The following is a 25,612-nucleotide window of genomic DNA, read 5'->3' on the forward strand; positions in this document are numbered from 1 at the left end:
CAAATGATAGAAAGTAAATTCTTTCTTGATTAACAAAATGAAATACGATCAAGGTAAAGAGAGTAAGGAAGAGAAAATTGAACATAGGGTTTATAGTGGTTCGGCTTATTCCAAGCCTACGTCCACTCTTCTGCACTGACAGCCCACTAGCTGGATTTCACTATGAACAAAAGAGAAGTTACACTATAACTTTCCCTTGATTCCACAATGTAGATGTTCTATCACACCTCCTCAAGGTTTCTCACAAATATAGACTCTATTTTGTATACAAGTATTCGCTCAAAGGAATTGTATAAACAACAAGGAGCTTCAGACTTTGGAATTTTTCTATCGCGCACACCTCAACAACTTAGAACGTCTTCCTTATATACTTCTTTATGCCATCATACCCGTTGGCACTTACCAAAGGAATTCCTCCAATCTACCCGTTGGACAGAATCAATTAGGAAGATTATTTGAGCTATTAAAGGGATGTGTCGATAGCCCATCAATCCCGTTCACCCATACAATCAGAATCTCGGTTTCCATAAGTAGAACCTTCCAAGAATATTTAGGCAATCACCGGATCTTCAATCATCGAGTCAATCTTCGATCAATCAAAGGATTCCGTTATGTCTTTTCCAGCCACGAGATCTTCTCCAGTTGATAAGGTTAAATCCTTAACGAAACATTCAGTTCTGGATAACCTTTCTTCAACGGATTAGAGATTGTCAATGAGGATAGACTTTGAGTCTTGAGTCTCGGCTGTCCGGAGGTCTTCGGACTTTAAATAGCGAGTGCAAGCCTTCAGACTAGACTGATGGAAACGTTTTGTCAGCTTCAAAACACTTCAAGAAGATTTCTCCAACACCAGATACTTGTCATTTCCTATATAGTCAATGACAATTGCGGAAAACCAAGAACCCTCATAACCTTTTTCATCTTTGTTGACCTCCACGGTTTACCCTTTCCAAACTCGGGGTGGCAATGATGTCCCTTTATCGAGTCTTATCTTGAATTTTATCTTGTGAGGCTTTAACTCCATCGTATATGACTTCTCCTACAAGTCAATTTTCAAGAACTACAAATGCGTTAGAAGAAAGATGGCAAAACTATAAAATATACTCAATGCTAGGTCTAACTGAGCATATGGAGTCATTCAGCCACCAAAGATACATAACAACTTGCCAGCATGTGCCGGCTAATGCCAATGGAGTCCCAAATCTGGTCCCCTGTGCAAAATATGCAATCAAATTGAAGCCAGCTATGTGAGAGTTCTATGAACATTTTTTGTCCCACTTCAGACCACAATGTGAAACAGCATTATTTAGCTTTCTTCTTTTTTTTTGGGGGGAGGCTCAAGGAGAGAGGTTATCCATTCAACTAAGAACATCTTGAAGTTCTCAAGACAGCCATATGAGCCATAGTTTCCTTGTGCATTTGGTTGCAACTTTTCTCGACACAAAATCAAGTAGCTTTCCCAAATTTTTTGCCCACAAGTTCAAGATGTCATTGCTGTCTTTTGTCATATGTTCCAGACGACTCCCATCAGCTAGTCTATCTTTTATCACAAAACTTGAGATTATTTTCCATCATCTGCTTCACGCTCAAGACAAAGCAACCAAAGAGGAGGCTGAGCAGCTCATTGTCCACACAATACAGGATAGTCAAAAGATGCATGAGCTCGAATTAACCAGCCATAGGATGGTTGTAGATGTACTCAATAGCAAGACGGCATGAGTCAATTTTATCAGCTTCCAAATCTGGGATTTCGAGCTTAAATTCTTCTTCCAGTGCCATTACAATCTCTACGTTGTCCAAGCTATCTAGACCCAAATCATTTTGGAAATGCACATCAGGAGTCACCTGCAAAAACAGAGAAACCCGTCTTATGAAATCCTTGCCAATTTGCAATGTCATTCTTTCATTTAATCATCACACAAGATTGGAAGAGCAAGATGTTCTACATACAACCAACACTTCTTTTATACACGATTTTCCATTTAAGCTTCGGCACCCTTTTGGTGCCCCAAAACAACAGTTTTGTATGGAGAAGAGGAAGATGGCAATCAAGCATAGGACCTCTTTAATAAGAGGATGCAAATGAGTAACTTCACCTTAATAGTGTGCTCAAACTCCATCAACGGGTGAGATATATTGGGAAGCAAATATAGTGACAAAAAAGAAACTGACCAAGCACTCAAGGAACTGAGAAAATATGAGCATAAAGCAATAGGGAGGGGAAAGAAAGAGAGACATAACAAATACATATCCTCAGCAGCAGTACATGAAAATTGAAAGATGAAAATCAACTAAGATTCACCAAAAATAGAGTTATGACAAAAGGAATTAGAAAGCCAATTGCAACCGAATCAATCAAAGGCTCTTTAAATGTAGTGTGTAAATCCTTTTCAGAAAGTAACCAGACATACTTCAGAATCTGATGGCAAAAAGCTGATCTTTGTGTTTTCAGTGGAACTCCAACATCTTTCAAGGACAGCATACACCTATTGCCCTTGGAAATACAAAGGATTATCCATCAGAATTGGTCTTATTAAAAATTCCCATAAGCATCCATCTGTACTAATGTAGTTTAAAGGACATTCAGTCCAACATGTTATACATTTGATATTTAGGTTCTTTCCTCTTCCTCATTTTAGTTCTCTCTGTAGTTTCTCTTGTATACTGTGTGTAAGTATAAAAATATATTTGACTTTACTGACAGATCTTATATAAAAAAGCAGGGCAATTTTAACAAAATGCCATCTCCAAGGAGCAGGAAAAACAGGTGATCTTTTCAATTGCTGGACATTCAACATAATTAAGGGAATAAAATATGATTGTCAAGATGGAATATCCAATTGTCAAATGTGATTGTCAAGATGGAATATCCAATTTATTAAAAAGTTTTAAGAAAACTAAACTTACAATATTTAGCCCATCTCGTTTGACACCTACACTAATTAACTATATATTCTAAGGGAATAAAATATCCCAATCATTATCGTTTATGAGTAAAATGACATAATCCTACTACTAATATGCATGGGCTAATAATGAGAGACATTGGGACTAAATTCCACATTAAAAACAAACAGTCACTTAATAAAACTAGATGAACAAATGCCTCCAGCTTTGTCACCAACCATCTCCACCTATTACTCATGCTACATCAGGCGAAGAGGAATCGGGAGCTTTTGTTGCCGCATCCATTGCCTTGTATGAGCAAAACTCCACAATTCCTAGGGTAGACTGAAGGTTGCCTAGCACTTTCAGGTGTCTCTTCATCAAAACGATGGCACATTTCTTTAGTGGAAACTTTAAGGATCCTGAATATATAAGCAAGTAGATAAATCAAATCAATTTATAAGAAATACAAGAAAAAGCACCCAATCAGGCTAATAGTTAGATCGAGGTAGCTACACGAGTGCAAGACTACAATCCTAAAAGTGCCATTTTCATTTTGAATGCCAATACCACTTTTTATCTAAACTCTTGAAGCCCACCTGGACTCATCATTCAGGTCCCCACTCAAGTAGAGTCAAAGATAAGTAGTGACATATTCTAAGCATTGAGGAATATCAAATATTCCATTCGAGCAACTTTCCAGAATTAAGTTAAAGCTCCATATCTGAAACAATACTAAAGTAACAGTATGTACTGCCACGCCCTATCAAAAACCACTTCTCTCTCCAGATATTTGCCCAAAACCATCAAAAAGCAAGAAGCTGCTAATTGCTTGCCCAAAACACATGGAAACACCCACGTCCGCACATGCATGAGCACATTAGAAACAGCTGACTGATTCCCTGAACATCTTTCATCTTCTCCAAGTTCATCATTGTTTAATCAGCACTAAATAAAAGACCGAAGGCAAAGGGACAGATGACTTAACACTCAGTTCAGACACTTCTCATTGGCATCTCGTTGAGTGAAACCATCAATTACATGCCTTAAACATCAAGCAAGCGTGAACAACAGATAGGTTCCTCACAATCTCACGTGAACATTTTGGCAGCAACTACAATAGACAAGCTCATGTACGATTTCAGTCACTGCTCGATGCTAACATAGGCCTAATATCGAAACCGCCATTCAAGCCCAATCAAGTTGGCACAAGCCATCATACATTACAACTGCCGTCACGGATTCAAATTTCACAAGCATTCCTAAGTCCACACTAAATTTTCAAAAACAAAATGCATATCGGCATAGTCTCGAACCTAAGGCTGCCGCCGCTCTTTCAAACATTGCGCACCGAGCAGCACAAACCTCTACCAACACCTCGAGGTATGTTCACTCGATAGAGAGTTCGAATCTCTCGGGAAAGCACATTCACTTTCAGGCCGGTCGGTCGGTCAGTCGCGAGCGGAGAAAGGAATCAGAAGTGGCACTCACCTCGAACAGTGAGATGCGACGGAGTTGGCGATGGGGGAGAGGAAGGAGAGGGGCCTGCGGGCGGAGGCGGAGGCGGAGGGGCGTCGGCGTCGAAGTCGGGGGCGACGGAGGCAACCTGTGGAGGCGGAGGCGGAGGTGGAGGGGCGTCGGCGTCAGGGGCGAAGGCGGAGGCGGAGGCGGAGGCGTCGGAGTCGGGGGCGACGGAGGCAACCGGCGAAGAGGCGTCGGCGTCGGAGTCGGGGGTGATGGAGGCAATTAGCGGAGGGGCGTCGGCGTCGAGTTGGGTTCGGGGCGGAGGTGGAGGCCGCGTCGGCGTCGGCGTCGGGCGATGGAGGCAACCGGCCGAGGTGGAAAGGCGTCGGCGTCGCGGGCAACCTGTGGAGGCGGAGGCGGAGGTGGAGGGGCGTCGGCGAGAACGGGGAGGGAGAGCAGAGGAGGGGAAGAGCAAATGGAAGCATAAGGTTTGTTTTTGTTCTCCCCCGCAATGGAACGGAGAACGGAGAGAGAGAGAGGAGAGAGAGGGGAGAGAGAGGATGGGACACGGTCGCGGGAGGAGGCGAGCAGGGGAGAGAGTGTCGAAGGGTGGGCCCGGAGGAGCGGCGCGCGCAAATTTTGAATCTCTGACGACGTCACCTACATGGAACCACGTGTCGGATTCTGAATGGTCTTATCCTACGCCTACGTAGAGTGTAAGACCCAGCCAATATTTTCTCCACGTCCACGCGCTTCTTCCTTCCCTCTTTCGCACATGACCCTGAGCTCTTTTGTCTTTGTCAAAAAGCCACTCTCTCTCTCTCTCTCTCTCTCTCTCCACTTTCCTCCCTCATCACAAAGCAAAGCACAAGACCCCTCTCATCAATGGAGCGTTCCGCTTGGCCTAAGAACCTCTCCTCCAGCCGCAAGCACGCGATCCAGGAGCTCTGTGGCCAAAAATCCCAAGAAGCTCAGAGATGCCTTCGACGCTCACTCTCAAACTGGCGATGACCCACGGCAGCCCTTGTTTGCGGAAGATCTGATCGTCAGCGTCCTCGGGTCGTTCAGCAGCAACACCTAATCCCTATCGAGCGGGGCTGAGTCCTATGAGGTCTCGCAGGTCCCGAGCAACGCTTGTGTCATGTCCGGGGTCTCTAAGGGAAGTGAGAGCGTAAAGACCCCCGTCCGGAGACTCCAGAGGTCTCCGGTGGAGAGCGTCGAGACCCCCGTCCAGAGGTCTCCGGTATCCATCTCGTGGGAGCAGTCGGTAGTGGAGGCTGCGACGGCGATATACGAGGGCAGAGTAGACGTGGCTTCGGAGATCCTGAGGCGCTTGTCTGCTGTGCTGAACCCCATGGGTAATTCAGAGCAGAAATTGATGGGATACATGTTGTCCGCGCTTAAATCGCGCGTGAGCCCCGTCGATTACCCCCCTCCCGTGGCGGAGTTGTTCACCGAGGAACATTCGTTGTTGGCTTGGTCACTTTACGATCTGTCTCCTTGTTTCAGGCTCGGTTTCATGGCTGCCAATAGCACGATTTTGGAGGCTGCATCAGAGCAACCCTCCACTCACAAGCTCCATGTAATTGATTTCCAAATTGGTTGGGAAAAACAGTACCGCAATCTCCTTCACGAGCTGTCCAAAAGTCAGGGGACCCTCAAGATCACGACGCTCGCAGATAGCTTCAACGGTGAGGAGAGGCTCAGGATGATCGGGGATCGATTGAGTAAAGTCGCGGCCGAGATAGGAGTTAGGTTAGTATTCAAAATCGTGAGGCAGAAGCTGAGCGACTTGAGCCGCGACTCGCTGGGCTGCGAGCCCGACGAGGTGCTGGCGGTGAACTTGGCGTTCAAGCAGTACAGAATGCCGGATGAGAGCGTGTCCGCGGAGAACACGCGTGTGAAGGGGCTGGCGCCGCAGGTGGTGACGCTGGTGGAGCAGGAGGTGAAGGCGAACGCGAGGCCATTCACGATGCGCGTGGAGGAGGCACTGGCGTACTACGGGGTGCTGCTCGAGTCGATCGAGTCTACAGTGCCGATGGACGACTCGGAGCAAGCGAGGGCGGAGGAGGGGCTGAGTCGGAGATTGGGGAACTGGGTTGCTTGCGAAGGTAGGGACCGGGTTGAAAGATGCGAGGTGTTCGAGGAGTGGAGGGTCCGCATGGGGATGGCTGGGTTCGAGTTGAAGACACTGGGACACGTGGCCCCATCATTGAGGTTGCGGCTCCGCCCTTGGGGCTGGAACTCTGGATTCACGGTGAAAGAGGAGAATGGTGGGGTTTGCTTCGGCTGGTGCGGCCAAACTCTCACCGTCGCATCTGCTTGGCGTTAATGCAATTGATAAACGTATGTGCATGTGCTATGGATGGTGATGGCGATGGCGATGGGGATATGATATGTATAATGTATTATTTTCAAGATGTATTTTCTGAGAATTTGGAAAAAGAAGAAGAGAATCCCATTTTCCCACCCACGCAATTAAGTAATAAAAAGAGATGTCTGGATTTGAGGGAAAAGCATTCCGGTGGGTTGCATTCATTTCCTGCGTTATTCTATTTGTTTCGTTTGGTGTGTATTGAATTCTTGTGGGCACTCTTTCTATTGTGGGGCTCCACCAGTTGCATCATTTCTGGAGGTTCGTAGGTTGCAGCTTAGCTCGAGCTCCATTTCCTCTCGGTCTTTCAGGAGAGAGAGAGAGGGGGAGAGGGAGAGAGAGTGTTGGAGTCAACTCCTAATATGGAAACTAGAAGCCGCAAGCGTGAAGAAGTTGCAAGAAGAGTACAGAGCTCTAGAGAAAGATGAGCCTGCAAGTAGATGGTGGAGTTTTCAAGAAGCGAGGGCACAGTTGGTCAAAAAGAAAAAGAAGAAAAGAAGATGGTTTTCAAGCATTGATTAGCCATCGTTGACAAATTGAAGTTGGCAAAGAAAGAGAAGAAAAAGTTGCGGCTGAATTCTTTCGCACTGAAGTCGGTTAGACTTCAAGAGGCGGTGAACCTCAAGCCAGAGAGGAAGCCACCAGGTGCAAAGGTGGGCCTTGGGGAAGCCACATGCATGTGAGCTTCAGGGAAAGCCTCCAACAGTTAGAGCTTTGGAATGGGAAGTTACCAAATGCAAAGGTGAACTTCAAGAGAGAACCACTGCGGCCTTAGTTGTCCCTTTGTGATCGAGAAGGAAAAATAGAATAGCTGAGTGTGTGCATGTATCAACTAGTTAGTTTGAGTGTGAGTGTCTCTTATGTGGTGAGAGAGAAGTTGTATTGTATAGTTGTGTGAGAGTGATAATGTAATGCGGTCTAGTATAATGAGTGTATTTTTAGTTGTCTATTACAATTCTATCAACACTTTGATATATCTTACATGTGGTATTAGAGCAAAGAGTCGCATATCCTAGAAAGAGAGTATGTCGCGCACTGTTCTATTTGCATCGTCATGGGCACTTAGGTTTTAACCCCTCCCCTTCATGCCAGGGATAAGGAGGCTGTAGGCTTTTCACACGTGCACGTGTTTTTTCCATTTCAGGTTGCGAGGCTCGTGTGCAATTGGGGTGTTTCTCTCGTGTAATTGAGGGCAATAAAATTGCTTGCTAAACCCTAGGTTAAACGGGAATTTTAAGGTGTACTAGTATGGTTTGTATCGCAACACGCGACACGATGTGATTAACCTTAGGTCATTAACGATAGCGGCAAAACCATTAAGCCTAATCTCATGAAAAGATAAATGTTTGACTCAAGCACCATATCTCAATCCCACCTCATTTTGTGCCGGATTCGAAAACCTCGAATGAGTAACTAATTTGTTTGGTCTTTGTCGATGTATTAAATAATGAAAGTGCCGATGCTAGCATGGTTGCCAAAGAGATACGGTCTTGTCCGATATTTTCAAATCTTTTACTCAACAAACTGTGGTCGAACAATCTCTCTTGATGATCATACCCATTTATACATAAATTACATGTTAACGATGACTCAATATGGAAAAAGAAGATCACGTATTATGATGAGTAAGGGCAAACTCATGTTGGGTGCGTGCAGTATATTAAGTGAAAACGGAAAAAAAGGGAGATCTAAAAGGGAGATCTAAAAGGGAATTTTGCCTCATTTAGGGAATAGAAGCTTCGCGTGGAGCGATTTTTCTATTAATAGTCTTAATTCCCATCTTAGAATATTCCATGCTTTTAACATAACCCGAATACGTGGCCATCTTATAATGGGAAATTCTTAATCATTGACCGAGTTTTGAGTGGACAAACAGCCTTTTATTTTGGACTAAGAACATAATCAACCTACTTCAAGCATTCAATCCTGTTTGGTAACCATTATGTTACCGAGAATATTTTTTTTATCAGAAATGATTCTTTTTTATTATATTTCATGAACGGATTTCTAAACATTTGAAAGTATTTGGTAACTACTCAAAATTTTTATTTCCAGAATAGAATTGCATGTAATATCGCCCTCAAAATTTCTAATTCAAACCATTTTCTCTTAATATTATAATAATTTTAATATTTTAATATTTTTTTTCTCTTCTTCTTCAAGCTTTGGCTGGTCGCTGACCTCGGGATGACCAATGGCCTTACCAAAGCATCGCCAACTCCCAATGAGGCTGCGCCTAGGCAAGCCTTGCCAATAGATGGGGAGACTCGATGTCACCTAACTAGGGAGGCATGCCAGTGGCTAGGCAAGCTTCCGACGAGCTTGTCGAACCTCGCCCGGCCTAGCAAGCTTCTAGTGAGCTCATTGGACCTCACCAACCAATCATTGGCAACTGGTGGCGGCGGACGATGGCGGTGTCAATGGAAGAAGAAGAGAGAAGGAAAAGGAAAAAGAAGAAAAGAAGAAGAGAAAACATAAAAGAGAATTTTGGATTAGCTTGATTTTGGAATTGTTTATGAGAATAAAGAAGCAACTTTTTTTTTTACTCATTGATCTTGTTCTAAATCTATTCTAATGAACACATATATTTCCGAGACCAAAAAATTTACCAAACTGGTTTTTATTCTTTTTTCATTTTCAGGAATAATAAAATAGAATTGCGTATTGTTTGGCCGGTTCCCAAACAGACCTTTGTCAGCATATGTGAAGAAAATGCTCAGGATTAGGAGGGGGAGAATGTGGAAATGATCTCTGAATGTGTATTGGAAGTTGCATGATGCTTTTGCGATCCCCAGCGGCAGAAAGAGTCGAGAACTATATATTCTAAGCAGGGAATTGAAGAAAATAAGAGGATTCAAGAAAACAACGATTCAAAGATAAATTTCCCAAGAGAAAAATGTTATTCACTGAAAGCCATCATACATGCTATCATTCTACAATACATAAAGCTATTTATATTAAGAAGACAACTGGATTTCCTATTCTATAATTCAAATATCTAATCTAACAGATTGACTAGATAATATCTAATCTAACAGATTGACTGGATCAATTTATTTGCAATTGGAATCAAATCATATCTACCACTCTAATCTAATCTTCCGATAGCAAAATCAAATCATACTCAAATCTAATCTTCCGATAATATTAAATAATATTATCAATCTTATCAGGAATTGTTTAGAATAGAAAAGGGCCTATCAACGAATTCAACCGTGGATATTTCCTCAAGGAATCTCCTATGGCCACGCTCCAAAAAGGCCAATTCTTTTTTTTTTTTTTTGAAAGATAAAGGGAAATTATGAACAAGTATCCTCAAATGTATGAACGGGGGCATGTTTAATCTCTTTGTAGATATAAAATGTGGGTTCTTGCATTTTAAGCTTGTCGCGACCTAACCTCGGGTGCATCACTTAGGATTTGGTTAATGGATTACTAAGCCTAGACTTAGCTCCGGGCTCTCCCAAATCCATACTAACTTGTGACTTAGGGTTTAAGTATTTAGTATACAAAAGATTATTAGTTAGGAGTCGCTGCTAATTTATTTTTTGGTGAGTAAAATAACGGGATATTTACTTTACTCCTACGAACCAGAGATTGTGGAGTTTGGGAACTTGATTATGCTAGATTTCTCTAACGCCTTTTCGATACGTTTTCTTTTTTATTCCAAAAAAATATTTTGTAGGCAGCTTGAATTGATTTTAATTTACTTTCTTAACATATGAGGTGACCATACGGGTGCGCAAACCATCAATTTAACACCCAATAAAGTAATAAATAAATTACGGGACTTACCTCGTATCAATGAAAGCCTATGCAATGTTATATCAGAATTCATATCAATAGCTTTAGGTATGATTTCTAATTAACACGTAGTTGCTCAAACTTTTTTAGGATTTTGTCTTGTTTGATGAAATTTAATCTATGTGCAATGCAATTTAATCAAATGGCCTAACATTTAACCCCTAAATAAATGACATGAAAGATGATGTGGCACATGACGCCACACACGTTATGACATGGCACATATGATGTGGTGCGAGAACCTAGCATGCAATGATGACATTGTAGGAAGAAAGTTGGTGAAAGACGACTAACCTCTTTTTATTGCGCAATAAACAATTTACTCCGGAATGAACGTTGAATTACGGGTGAATGATAAACAATATGACTTCACGATGGTCTGAATGCAGTCACGAGGAAAACATCCAACTTCTACAGCGTAAATGCTGATTGTCTTCGTAAAGGAGTAATGGAATGCATTTTTTTCTTTGATGGAAAGGGAAGCAAAAAAAAAATGAGAGAGAACAATTTCTTTCTTTCTGAACGTTCTTTCTGCCAAAACCATTCCAACGGTTATCTTCAGAAGTTTTTATATGACTCCATCATACCCTTTCAAATGGTGTCTCTCCATAACAACATATCAAGACGAAACGGTACGTCTTAATTACACCCCATCATGGACGTACTAATAAAGTATAACATTTCCTACTCAGACATGATGGGCTTGATGGGCTTGATAGCACTCCATTAAGAATATAAGATATTCAACATTTATTAAATTTAGAAATAATTTATACTAGCAAGAAAACCGTGCAACCAGTGAGCATACTCACACTTGGGAGCTCAAATTATACACTTTTTAGAGATGACATAATGACTGCAACCCTAAAAAGAAATAAACAATTGATGTCTTACAGTGCCTTAGACATAGTTTGTACATCAATCCAAGTATATCTATTCCTTAAAGGCTCTACTTGACTATTCTCATAATACCACGTATTTACAATTATATCCATAACTCCATAAGGCGATATAATTGGTCGACCAATAAATACATGCGATAGATGTAAAATAACAATAGTCTTCCTTCGCACTTATGTCTTTCTCCATTTCAGAACAATTGCTTTCCTAAACACGTCCCATAAAGTCATATCTATTCATGACTGCTAGTAACATGCTAAAGTAGCAACATTGATTTTTCACTTCAAAAACATAGTTAGAAGTAACATAGGGTACAAAATAAGGTAAATTATAAATTACCTCAAGGGCTCACACAATGAGTAAATAGGGATAATTTCACTCACCTTCTTTTGTCGGTCGTACAATGTACATGTAGTATGAATTACATGCTATAGTAAATTTCTCTTTTTATAAGAACGTATATCATTTATTAAATATATATCCATCATACGGATCTTTGCTTAAACATAATCACGTGCTTCTCACGTACTCAAGTTTAGCTCGAGTGCTATATCAACTCGCTTTCTATAGTGCTCAATTAAGTACTAGCCTCCAGCATCTTTTAGGCATACATACTTGTGAGACTATCATGTTCGGTTTTATCATATATAAATCATAAACCTCATCTTGACTCCAATTAATGCGACATATTATTTTATGTACTAAACTTGTTCTTCAGCATTTATTTGTACATAACATCTCATCTCAACGTGCTAACTATAGCACTTGAGGTGATTACTCGTGTGAGTGAGCCAATCATTGTCTGCTGACATATTTTTCAATAATATATGTGTGTTTGTGTTAGTTTCATAATGGATTTGTACTTATTGATAAAATATCAAGTCACTAATAAATAAACAAGTACAATATTTCATATGTTCACATATACATAAAACAATGATCTTCTACAATATTATATATCACATTCTATGTAACCTTAGTGACATCCTGTGAATCAATAATACGTCTCTAGAAACAGCCTTCGTAAATGGATGGGCAACCATTCTATTAGTTGAAATGTATTGAATGATCACTTCTTTCTGCGCTGTTATATCTCTAATGAAGTTGTTTATTATGTCAATATGTTTCATCCTTCCATGATACCTGAGATCTTTTACATAAGCAATGACTGCTGGACTATTATAATAAACTATTACTAGTTTTGGAACTTCAGTGACAATGGCTAAGTGTTCCAAGAAACGTTTTTAGTAATACTGCTTCTTATACTGCGGCAAAGCATTGTTGACACCTAAATTTTTGCCCAAAAAAATTTTCTAGTTAAATTCTTGCATATAGATTATCTAGCATTTAATATAGTGTTTTAAATGGAAGATGTTTTTACTAAAAAAAAAATTGAAAATATATATAAAAAGATTTAAAGAAAAGAAAAGAAAAAAAGTTGGGGCCAATGATCTAAATGTGACTAGCCAAGCCCAGGAAGTCAGATTGGAATTCAAATGGCAAGTTGGGGCCAAAATGCAATTTCCAAAAGTTGAGGGACCAATTTGCAAATTTTGCAAAATTTGCGCCTGAGCCCGTAAATCATCATCTTGGTCACCAATCAAGTTGAAATTGAATTTGGGCCAAGTCGAATAAATCAAATCAAGCCAAAAAGACCAAGTTTGTATGGAATTGGGTATTTTCGGATAGGAAAATGGCCAATTTTGAGGGACTTTCTTGCAAAATTGGGTGGGCAAAATTGCAAAATCTGGTCGAGATCTTAAACTACTATGTATGAGCTTGCTAATTGATCAAAAAATCGCAGCCAAATTGATGGATTAAAGCACCCAAACTAGCTGACAAATCTCAGTCCACAAGTTGGTCTGATTTCGGAGTTGTTGAGTAAGCAACTTGGTGCCCCCACCATATCCTCCTCACTTGTCCAACCAGCCTGATCTTTGCACGTGATGGAAGATCATAATTAGTAGTGCAAGTGGACAAGCAGTGGTCAGAAATAAGCTACTGATGGCACGGGAAAATCGCACCAAATTCGGACACTCAACAGCTGCAGAAGTGGAAAAATTGACTAACTCAGAGAGTGGGTGAAGTAGCCCTGTTAACAGGCTTGGTAGGTGGACAAAATATAGCCCAAAAATCCTCTAATTGAGGAGGGAACATCACGGAAGCAAGGTTTTTCGAGGGAGGAGAGAGCTCACGGTCGTCCCCCAAAGAGGCCCTCAGAAGCAACTCCAAAAAAAGAAACCTAGAAATTCCAGATCAACCTTTAGAGATAAAAGGGAAATTTTTGCAAACTTGCAGCCAAAATTAGCCAAAACCTTCAACTAGAAAGTGAAAGTTCACTCAAAGATCTTTCCATCCATAGGTCGCACGTCCCAAATAGAGTTTGGGAATGTCTCCTAAAGCCCCCCGAAAAACACCCTCTTGGCGGGCCAAGAAACACTGAAATTTTTTTGAGTGTTGAGCCCAGTTGGTCACGAGTGAGGGAAATCCAGTTTTTTTGAGAAATTTGAGAGACAAATGAGGAAAATTGTGACTTTTACCTAAACCAGAATACATAGAGTTTGGTTTGGTATTAATTTTTCCAACAAAAGATGTCTTGAAGTCTAATTTTAGAGGTCAACGAAAACCTTCGTTGTTAGTTCTTGTTTCTGCAGATCTCATTTCCAGTTTGAAGGAGCCAACTTCCACGTGCCCCCCAAGGATAATTTCTTGGTTTCCTCGGCCAAGAACCACTTGCAAAAGAAACTAGGAAGCAAGGTAAGTATCCTAGATGTATTTTTGTTTGATTTTGAACATGTTTTAATAGTGAAAAATCAAGAGGAAAACTAATCCAAGAAACTGATTCTGAGGCTGGAATTTTTCTAGGTGTTGAAATCTCTTCAAGAGTTTTACATGTATGCTTCTTGGAGAGGTTGTTTTGATGTGTTCAGTTGGTCATTCTCTATGATGTTTGTTGCATTTGAAAGCCCATCCTACGTACTTTCATTTGGATTAAGTAGTCTTTCCCTTAGATCTTGTATGTGATGAGTGTCGGGGCTTGAATATGGGCATTCAACCTGTTTGCTTGACTTGGGTTCAAACCCAGATTTGCAAAATCAGATCAAACCCGCATATTTGATGATGATTCCAGCTTGGTTTTCGTGAGTTTTAAGCTGTGATTTGTATCTAATCTTACTCCTTGAATGTTGTAGTATAATCTTGATACTTTAGTTCCGCATGAGATTGCTTATGGGTTGAGATTGAAGGCCGCAAACATGGCCTGGAGAAGCTGTTTTGGGGATGATTTAATGCACGCCAAGTGTTCGACGAAATGCGCAAACCAAGTTTCGATCTTGAAACGGTCGATTTAAGCTTGGTTCTTGTTATATTCATGTATTGGGCAGTCCCATATTAGCGTAAATTGGCATATATCGGTTTAGGGAATTAATTTTAAATAAAAATTAAAAAATTTAAAAAAATTTAAAAAATATGAAAATTTCAAAAAAAAAATATAAAAATGATGGATGATATCAAATTATGATAGAAATGACATCTAGGAAATTTTTCTAATTTTAAAAGGTCATTTTCTTAATTTAATGATATCTTGGTATTTTATAACCATTTTTGTAAATAATCTATTTGTGTAGATTAAAATTATTTAGAGTAATTTCATGCATCTAGAGTAATTTCATGCATATTTAAATTCCCATTTCGCTCATGGGGGTCCTGTCCTTGGGCGTGGTAACAAGGCCATGAAATATTATTTGCCCGACTTGTATCGGGTTTTCCTTTTCCGCATTTATTTTCAAGTCATTTTAATTTCTTGGATATTTACTTGCGCATTGCTTTTCATTAATTTGAGTGTAAATTTCTCTTCTAAATTATGTTAGGATTAGTCCATACATTAAGAAAAAAAAAACCTTCAAAAACATTTGCATGGACGCTTATCGGTTTTATAAGGATTATAATTGGTAATCAAGATTGTGTGGCCATTTAGATGAACAATCTTTCAAGTTAAGTGGTACTACAAGGGCGCTAATAGAAACATTAGCGTAAACAAGTCCCCGTTCCTAGAAATCTCTGGTTGCGTAGGTATCGAGACAACACTCCCGTGTCTCGATTGGTTTCTAGCCGATCCCAAGGCTAGTGGTGACTCCTAGAAATATTTAGGTTGTTAAGAACTATAAAACAAAATTCAACGTCGCGCAAGGTATGGGCTTGGGAGAGCCCGCACTTAATTTACAGCCATTGGTTCGCCTCTTTAGGCAAATACCCCTAAACTTTCTTCCTTTTTCTCCTGAATGGAAAAAGAGAGGTCATGATGAGCATGCAATAAATTCTGCCTTCATTGTAAACAATGTTGTGCATGTCTGTTTCTTGTTATTCCAAGAAATTGCACTTTCATTGAGTAAGAACGCATATCCAAAAGTCGATTTACGTTTATCTAGGTTTCCTCCCCAATCAACATTTGAATAGCCTACTTTACCAAAATTTTTTTTTCTTTACCAAAAAAAAAAAACATTTGAATAGCCTAATAGACATAAATCATTCCCCCTTGACAATAAAGTCGATAGTCTATGGTACATTTTAAGTATCTTAGAATCCTCTTCACTGCTTTCCAATATGCTTGACTAAGATTTGATTGATATTGGCTCACCAGGGTCGAGTACACATCATAGCATACATCAAATTTCTAACTTCACTAGCGTAAGGAACAATTTCCATTTTTCTTCTAGAGTTTTAGGACAAATCTTAGTACTTAGACCTTCACCTTGCATGAAAGGGGTAACAATGGGATTATAATGCTGTATATTGAAACGCTCAAGAGTCTTCATTATATAAGACTCTTGTGATAAAGTAAGGAATTTCCTTGATCAATCTCTTTTAATCTTAATTCCTAATATATAAGCAGCTTCTCCAATGTTTTTCATTTCAAAATTAGAAGACAACCATTCTTTTAAGGTGATAACCAAAACATTATTATTTCCAACCAATAAAATATTGTCCACATAAAGTGATAAAATCGCAAATTTATCTTTGAACTGCTTAACATATACATAATGATCTTCTTCAATCATCGTGAATCCAAAAGTCGTTATGGCTCGATGAAAACAAAGATACCACTATATAGATGATTGCTTAATGCTATATATTGAGTGATGAAGCTTGCAAACTTTATGCTATTGACTTTTAGCTATGAAATCTATTGGCTATTTCATATAGATTTCATCATCTAATTCTCTATTGAGAAATGCTATCTTTATATCTATTTGATGTAATTTAAGGTCTAAATGTGCAACGATGGCTAGGATAAAGCGCATTGAGGCAAACCTTACAACTAGTGAAAAACTTTCCTCATAGTCTATACCTCTTATTGAGTTTAACATTTTGCCACAAGACGAGCCTTATATTTTTCAATGAATCCATCCGCCCTTCGCTTAATCTTAAAACCCCATTTGTTTCCAATAGTCTTGCGATTGGGTGGTAAATCAACCAAGTCCCAAACGTGATTTGCCTTCATTGACTCCATCTCATCTTCCAAAACTTTTCTCCATTCTTTTTTATTAGAGGATGAGATAGCCTCTTGAACAGTCTTAGGCTTGGCATTGTCTTGCTAAGTAATCATAAATACTTCCCTTTCAATCTCAAAACGACGATGATGATTACTCTTACGATTACTTTTATGTAGCTGAACTTCTCTTGAATTCAGTTCGCCGAGCGATGCAGCACTCCCATTAGATTTTGTATGTTGAGATAAATCTTCATTTCCCTTTACAATATTAGTAAGTGTGTTATTAGGATCTTCTATCTCATATAATTGAAAGTTTTTATCAATCTCACTTGTATTAGGAAAATTGTTCTCCAAGAACGTGACATATCGTGACTCCATTTCGGTCATACTTCCATCAGCTTGTTCACCTATAAACATGTACCCTTTGGAGTGTTCAGAATATTTTATAAAAATACACTTCTTCCTTCTATGATCTAATTTGCCATAGAATAAGTACACTAGAAGTGCCAAAAGTTGTGTACGGCGCTCACTTTAGTGCTAAAAGTTTTCGTCGGCTCACTTAAGTGTTAAATCGGAGGAAAAATGATTACTTTAGTGTCAACGGTGAGAAATTCCGGCCAAACTGATTACGTGTTATTTATAATTAAAATTATAATATGACTTGGCAAATTTTTAAAAAAATCTAGTCCACGTGGCATTTTCTCGTGGCATGCTTGGCACTGAAGTGATTGTTTTTTAACTACGACTGACATTGAAGTGATCACTTTTAATAAAATTTGGCACTCAAATAATCACTATTTATAACTTTTGGATGACGTCGTTTAGGGGTTATATGCTAACTAGGCACGCCGGTGAGCCACGTAGGATTGAGAAATTAGTAAAATATAGCCACGTCGGATTTTCGGCAATCTGGATCAGAGCTGACACTTAAATGATTGTTTTTTTTTTAAGTAGCACTTAAGTGATCCGTAAAAAACTTTTGGCACCAAAGTGAGCGCCATACATAACTTTATGGGAAGAATAATGAATATAAGCTGCACACCCTTATTGATGTAGATTACTTAAGTTTGGTTTCTCACCAATCCACAATTTATAAGGGGTGGAAGTGATTGATTTTGAGGGCATTCGGTTAAGTACATAGATAGTAGTTAATAATGCATCTCCTCAATACAAGATAGGTAAATTTGCTCGCACCATTATAGATTTAACCATTTCCAATAGGGTTCTATTCCTTTTCTCAGCAACCCCATTCTGTTGCGGAGTACCAAGAATAATCAATTGTCATACAATTCCATTTTCATCACAAAGAGCCTTGAATTGCTTAGATAGATACTTACGTTCGCGATCGGTTCTCAATGCCTTTATGTTTTGTTCAACTGATTCTCTACCATCGCTATATATTGTTTAAAGTAATCTAATGCTTCTAACTTATGGGAGATTAGAAAGATATAATCGAAACGTGTGAAGTCATATATGAAAGTGATGAAATATGAGGCTCCATGTCTCGCATTCACGTTTAAAGGACCACAAACGTCATAGTGTATGAGTTGCAATGGAAATTTGACTTTAGTTCATTTACCGAATGGTTTTCTAGTTACTTTTCCTATAGACAATATTCACATACGGGTAGATCAACATTAGCGAGTGACCCTAAAAAGCCTTCTCTAGCTAATATTTGTATTTTTTTGTTACCAAATGTAACCTAATCTAGCATGTCAAGTACTTGCATCAATCTCAACATTACTAAAATATGCAATTAAAGAAAAACAACTATCAACATTAACATTGTACTGATCATAGTCAATGTCTAATACCATAAAACTATTCAATACATGGCCAGAACCATAATAAATTATTCTAAACAAAATGTTAATACAATCACCATGGAAATTTAATACATAACCTAGGCTAAGAAGAACAATTACGGAGATCAAGTTCCGTCGAATATCTGGAGCATAGAGAACATTATGTAGGAATAAGTTTCGACAATTACGTAAAATTAATTTACATGTGCCAATACCCTTAACTTCAACTCTTGAGTTATTCCCAACATATATCCATCTTCTTTCAGGCTGTATCTGACGATACTCCACAAATACTTCTTGGTCTCTAGTTATGTGGTTTGTTACTCTTGAGTCCACAGTTCACATTAAATAAGATTCAGCAAGCATTGCAGTGTTAGAAACAAAAACATTACTTAAAGTAATGAAGTAATATGGTACATTTTTCGACTTAGTGTATTTACGAGTAAAGTGACCTATTTTGCCACAATTTTAGCGCTTCATCTTGGTCTTATCCTTCTTCCCACCACTTTTCTTGCGTCGGAAGGTCTTAGCTCTCTTAAGTGCTTGATCAATCTTCTTCCTTTGTTATTGAATTGATGATTCCTTTTGCGCTTGAAGTTCAAAACTTTGCATGAACTCAATTCAGTAACATAAGTATGGGTAGAGGATCTTACAGCCTCTAAACACTCATCCTCTAATTCTAAATGACGCGTTATATCATCAAAAGTGACAATATTCTCATTATGCGTCATGTTGATTTTCATATACTTCCAATTATAAAAAAGAGACCTTATAACAGCCTGAACTTGTTATTCATCAATAAGGGAGTGACATGCTGATTTCAGCTCATGAATCATGTTTGACATCTCCCGAAGATGCTGCCTTATCGTTACATTTGGGCGCTTTCAGTATGTGTCAAACTTGATGATGAGTCTCTTCAATTTAGTGGCAAATATATCCCTAAACTTATCTTTTAAGGCAACTCACATTATTTGAGCTTTATCATAACTTTCAAACTCACACATGAGATCATCTTGCATACAACTCAGCAACGTGATGTGAGCAATGCTATTTTTCTTCTTCCAAGCTTGATAAGCTTCTAGATCTCTGCTATGTTGAGTTGAAGTTCCATGCTCAGGTTCATCCATGATGTGGTTGAGGGTTTCCAAAACCTCTTGTTCCTCAAGAATGTATTGAATCTTTCGGTGCCAAATATCATAATTGTCATTGTTCAATTTCTCACCCTTATTGAGGCCAGCCACAATGGTCTTGGATACCGAAGTCATAATCAATTGCTATAACACATTGACATAATAAATGCAGAATCAATACTAGCACATTTTTCAGAGTAACGCACATATTTAATTTGCAGCAAAGACAAACTAAATTAATGATAATTCAACAAAATACACGGAAACGGAAGTTCACTATGTTTCCAATCAGTTTCTATGTACAATTATTATATTATTATTAATTAGTTTAATTTGTGCAAATTTTAAGTTCTAGGTGAGAATTCTTTCGAATTCTACCAATCTACGAACTCTCATTAGAAAACAAATAATTATACAACCTCATGCAAATTCCATATTTTTCTATTAACACAAAAAATACAACATGATGTGAACCAATGTACAAAAAAAATAATCATACAGTAACTATAATCAAAACCGTTCAACATGTGATGAAAAATGAAGGATTTTCAACCATTATTCGAATTTACTTGGAACCAGGAAATTGCAAGCATATTAAACTATATATATATGCTATCATTGAACTAAGCTCTACACAACATATATGTTACTATTTTCATGTAGGCTAGCTTTTGTATTTCCAAAATCATAAGAAAAAATAGGCTAAAAAAGAATAAATAATACATTTATACCCCAAAAATACACATACTTAGGGTTATGTATACATTTTTATATGTTTAAAAAACTCAAACATGTAAAATAACTATACTACAGTGTAGAGAATGTCCATACGAACCAAACGCCACCAACCACGTGCCAATTGGACCTTTTATGCGCCCACACACGCTACCTAAGGTGTGGCTCGTGTGGCACACGCGCCAGTGAGTCGCAACTGGCGACCGGTCTGACCGATTTGACCGTTGGACAGGTTGACGGTTTGATCTCCAGTCCCGTCGGGTCGGGTCGGGTTGGGTCGGGTTGGGTCGCTAGTCGGTCATCGGCCGGCCAACTGTTGCCAGTAGGTGAGTCATCTTGGCGATTACCCCACCATTGGCTGACGCCATCAATGACATCAGCAAGCATCGGTTCACTGGCGCGCGTGGCGCTCACACACTAGGCATGCCCAGTGAGCGAGCTGGGCTCGTGGTGCCATGCCAATGGCTTATGGCCACTCGTGTGGGGGCGTCCGACATCCTCCGGCGGCAATTAACCCGCCGTTCAACTCATCTCGATGAGTACTTTCACCCCGTATATTTAAAAATTTATTTTGGTCAAAAAAATATTTCAAAAAATGGCCAAAATCGTATGGTATACGCAACCTCCAAACCCGTTCTTCGCTTTGGTTCGTTTTCAACGATTCACGTTGCAATTTCCAAGTAATAAACATCTAGACAATGTAAAGTTCATTCTCTTGATCCTGAAAGTAAATGATAAATGAGAAAATTCGATGGAAAAGCAAAACATAAATTTTAACCGGGCTTTGATACCAATGTAGGAAGAAAGTCAACGGAAGACGACTAACTTCTTTTTAATGCATAATGAACAATTTACCTCGGAAGGAACGTTGAATTACAAGTGAATGACGAACAATATGACTTCATGATGGTTTGAATACAATCACAAGAAAAACATCCAACTTCCATAGCGTAAATGCTGATTATCTTCGTAAAGAAGTAATGGAATGCATTTTTTTCTTTGATGGAAAGGGGAGAAAAAAAAAAGAGAGAACAATTTCTTTCTTTTCGAACATTCTTTCTGCCGGAACCATCCCAACGGTTATCTTTAGAAGTTTTTATATGACTCCCTCATACCCTTACAAATGGTGTCTCTCCATCATAACATATCAAGACGAAATAGTGCGTCTTAATTGCACTCCATTATAAATGTACTAATAAAGTATAACAGCCATGGTGAGCATGACCTAAATTATATGACATGCATGTGATATCTTTTTGTGTTTTTCATGAAAATTCGAAATTAAAAATAACCAAAATAAATTATCTAGTTCTAGATATTATCCAATTCAAGTTGAGGATTAACATAGGCCAAATCCTAATATAAATTAAATATTATCTCTAACTAGATAGAGTCTATCCTAAAACGCAATCTATTCTAGAAAATAAAATCTACCAAACATGGGATGTTATCTAAAAATCTAACCAAATATATCAACCAATCATTTTGATATTTCTTTTTTTCTTTTTTCAAAAGAAAAGGTAGACAATCAAAGTGAGACAAGCATTTAATCACTCAAGATATGCTGCACAGTTCAAATAAGCAAACAATATCAAATCAACTCAAAATTCTGTCGCGAATAAAATTGATATCATAATCTTATGCCTTAAAGATCAAGATATCCATTTAAGACCCGAGCACTCTACCTAAAGCCTTATAAATTCGAATTAAAGATCATTTGCGGTGTTGCAAACTAGGAAATATATCCTAATTGATGATGCCTATCGCTTGAAAATATTTAATTAGATATTGATATGCACCTGTTATATTATTGATCCAATTTCTAGAAACCTCAATATAGAAATGAGCTAGGGAATTCAAGAAAAATCCTAGAAGAGTCTATAAAATTATCTTTGCAAATGGCAAAGATTTTTGCCTAGAAGAGTTGGTTGTTCAAGAAAAAAATTTGTAAAAAATCTACTAGAAGTCAAACATGGTGGGCCATAAGTCGGTGAAGCTTCCTTATAAATAGGAAGGGGGGAGCGTAGCAGACCAACAAGGTAAGCGAGCTCCTTCCCCTTCCCTTTGTGCTAAAACTAAATAATAAAAGACTTCTTTTTGTTCCCTTGTGCTTCTTTGCCGCCACTCTCTTTTACACATTCTTATTATTACTTTGCCCAATCATTTCTTGCCCACATTGTTCTTAGTTCTTTTGCTCTCTTGATAGTTCACACACAAAACACTCCCTTGCACACATATTAAATGCACGCTTCCGTAAATACCAACAGCGGTATCAGAGCCACGTCTTTGGTTGTTTTGGGCATTTGTCCTATCTACCCATTCCTAAAACTACCCTTTCCAAATAACTAACGACTAAACTATGGCTAACTCTAACTCATCCTCATTTCCCATTCACATTTTTTTATGGGAACAACTATGACTTTTGGAGGAGCATAAAAATGACTACATTCTTGAGGGCCCAAGAATTATGGGACATCATGGAAAAAGGTTGTGAGACTCCACAAGAAGGTGCAAGTGTTTTAAATGATCAACTACAAAAGGATGCAAGGGCACTATACTTTATCCAACAAGCACTCTCAGAAACGGTGTTTCCAAGAATAATTGGAGCAAGGACTTCAAAAGGGGCTTGGGAAATACTACGAGAAGAATTTCAAGGATTAGAAAAAGGTATGCACTATTAGCCTTCAAACTCTAAGAAGAGATTTTGAGAATTCTAAAATGAAAAATTATGAGACCATACAAGAATATTGTGGAAAATTAAAGGAACTAGTTAATCAAATGAGAGCCTATGGAGATGGGATAACTGATCAAAGGGTTGTTGAGAAAATATTGGTGTCACTTACTAAAAAAATACAACCCCATAGTCACAACTATAGAAGGAACTAAGGACTTGACGACCCTATCAGTGAGTGAATTAATTGGCTTTCTAGAAGCACATGAGAAAGACTAATGGCACAAGATCAAGATTCAATTGAAAGTGCCTTTCAATATAAAATAAGCATACGATCTCATCAATCTAAAAATGGTGGAAGGAGCTCATGGAAATATAAAAGGGAGGAGAAACTACACAATAGGAAAATTATCCACCTTTGGTATTTGCAATAAAAACAAATCATTTGGAGAAGGATTGCTGGTTTAAAAATAAAAAAAACAATGCCGCTTTTGTAAAAGATATGGCCACGCAGAAAAAGATTGTCACTCGAAAACAAATAATTAAGCAAAATATGTGAAAAAAAAAGAAAGTGAGGAGAATACGTTCTATGCAGGCCAAGCAACAAATTATAATAAAAATGAAACATGGTAATTGATAGTGGGTGTAGCAATCATATGATGGGGGACGAATCTATATCCACTGATGTTTATAAGTCGGTGAAATCCCAAGTAAAATTGGGCAATGGTGCATTAGTAGATGTCAAAGGAAAATGCACCATCATTGTGGAAACAAATAAAGGCCCAAGATATACACATATTGTATAACTAGTCCCTAGTCTTGCATAAAATCTCTTGAGAGTGGGCCAAATGAAACAAAGTGTATATTCTCTATACTTTAGAGGAGATGCCTACATTATCTATGATAAATATAAAAATATCATTGCCGTTGTTAAGATGAAGAATAAGAATTTTCCTATTCGATGGAAATGTGTCAAAGATGTAACCATGAAAGCTCAACTTGATGATTCATGGCTATGGCATTGAAGATTTGGCCACTTCAACTTTGCTTGGCTAAAAACTCTCCATCAGAAGAATATGATGAGAGACTTTCCAGCTATCTCAAAAATTTCAAATATTTGTGTAGGTTGCCTCCTTGGAAAACAACATAGATAGTCATTCCCATCTTGAAGTGCATGGAGAGCTAAGAAGCCATTGGAGCTAGTTCATACGGATGTGTGTGGTCCAATGAGAACCCCCACACTCAATCAGAATAAATATTTCATCCTATTCATTGACAATTACACAAGAATGATGTGGGTATACTTTCTTCAAGAAAGATCAGAGGTTTTCTCTATCTTCAGAAAATTCAAGAGCCACGTCGAGAATCAAAGTGGCCAAAGAATCTAAGTCCTAAGGAGTGATAGAGGCACGGAATACAATTCAAAGGAGTTTAATAAATTTTGTGAAGATGAAGGAGTCCATCATCAACTAACTGTTGGCTATGCCCTAAAGCAATATGGAGTAGCCAAAAGAAAAAATAGAACTGTCATGGAGATGGCAAGGTCTATGCTAAAGGAAAAAGGACTTCCTAACTCATTCTGGGCAGAAGAATCCACATGGCCGTATACATCTTAAACATGTGTCCAACTAAAGCAGTCCAAAATAAAACTCCAGTCGAAGCATGGAGTGGATGGAAGCCTTCAGCAAAGCACCTCACGATGTTTGGCTACATATCCTACGTTCACATCCTTGCTCAGAAAAGGAGTAAGCTTGATGAAAAGATAGAAAAGGGAATATTCATTGGCTATAGTGACTAATCAAAAGGCTATCGGGTCTACAACCTAAGAACTAGGAAGCTCATGATCAGTTGAGACGTTGAGTTCGACGAGAATGCTGCTTGGAACTAGGAGGACCAGAAAATTGAGAAGAAGTACATCATCTTACCAAACATACCACCTACTCAAGAGGAGTCAACGTCACAAGAAGAGGAGAAGTGCTAGATTCCACAACTCACAACGTAACTCCACCAACATCTCCAAGAGTGACGCAAGAAGAATCTACTCCATAATCACTAATACTAAGGGTGAAAACCCTTAGAAGAATTTACAACACATGCAACTTTTCTGCTTTAGAACAAAAAAAACTACAATAGGCGTCCAAAGAAGAAGTTTGGATAAAAGCCATGGAGGGAGAGATCAAGATGATCAAGAAAAATGAAACTTGGTAGCTTGTTGATTAACCCAAAGACAAAGAGATCATTGGCGTTAAATGGGTCTACAAGACGAAAGTCAACTCAAATGGATCAATCCAGAAGAACAAAGCAAGGCTTGTGGCGAAAGGCTACTTGCAACAACCGGGTATCGACTATACA

The 25,612-nt window shown here is 38.7% G+C and overlaps 1 protein-coding gene across 1 annotated transcript; it reads left to right on the top strand.

Annotated features, from left to right (window-relative positions):
• Positions 1-5,491: 5,491 nt before the first annotated feature.
• LOC120294077 (scarecrow-like protein 8) lies at positions 5,492-6,682 on the top strand. Its single transcript, XM_039313976.1, has one exon. The coding sequence runs from the start codon at positions 5,492-5,494 to the stop codon at positions 6,680-6,682; it is 1,191 nt and encodes a 396-aa protein (XP_039169910.1).
• Positions 6,683-25,612: the final 18,930 nt, after the last annotated feature.

This window comes from Eucalyptus grandis, chromosome 5, assembly GCF_016545825.1.
Source record: "Eucalyptus grandis isolate ANBG69807.140 chromosome 5, ASM1654582v1, whole genome shotgun sequence".
In the NCBI taxonomy this organism is placed as follows: domain Eukaryota; kingdom Viridiplantae; phylum Streptophyta; class Magnoliopsida; order Myrtales; family Myrtaceae; genus Eucalyptus; species Eucalyptus grandis.

Bases quoted from the DNA above. Each gene is read 5' to 3' on its own strand.
- LOC120294077 (XM_039313976.1), top strand. From the start codon at position 5,492: ATGTCCGGGGTCTCTAAGGGAAGTGAGAGCGTAAAGACCCCCGTCCGG.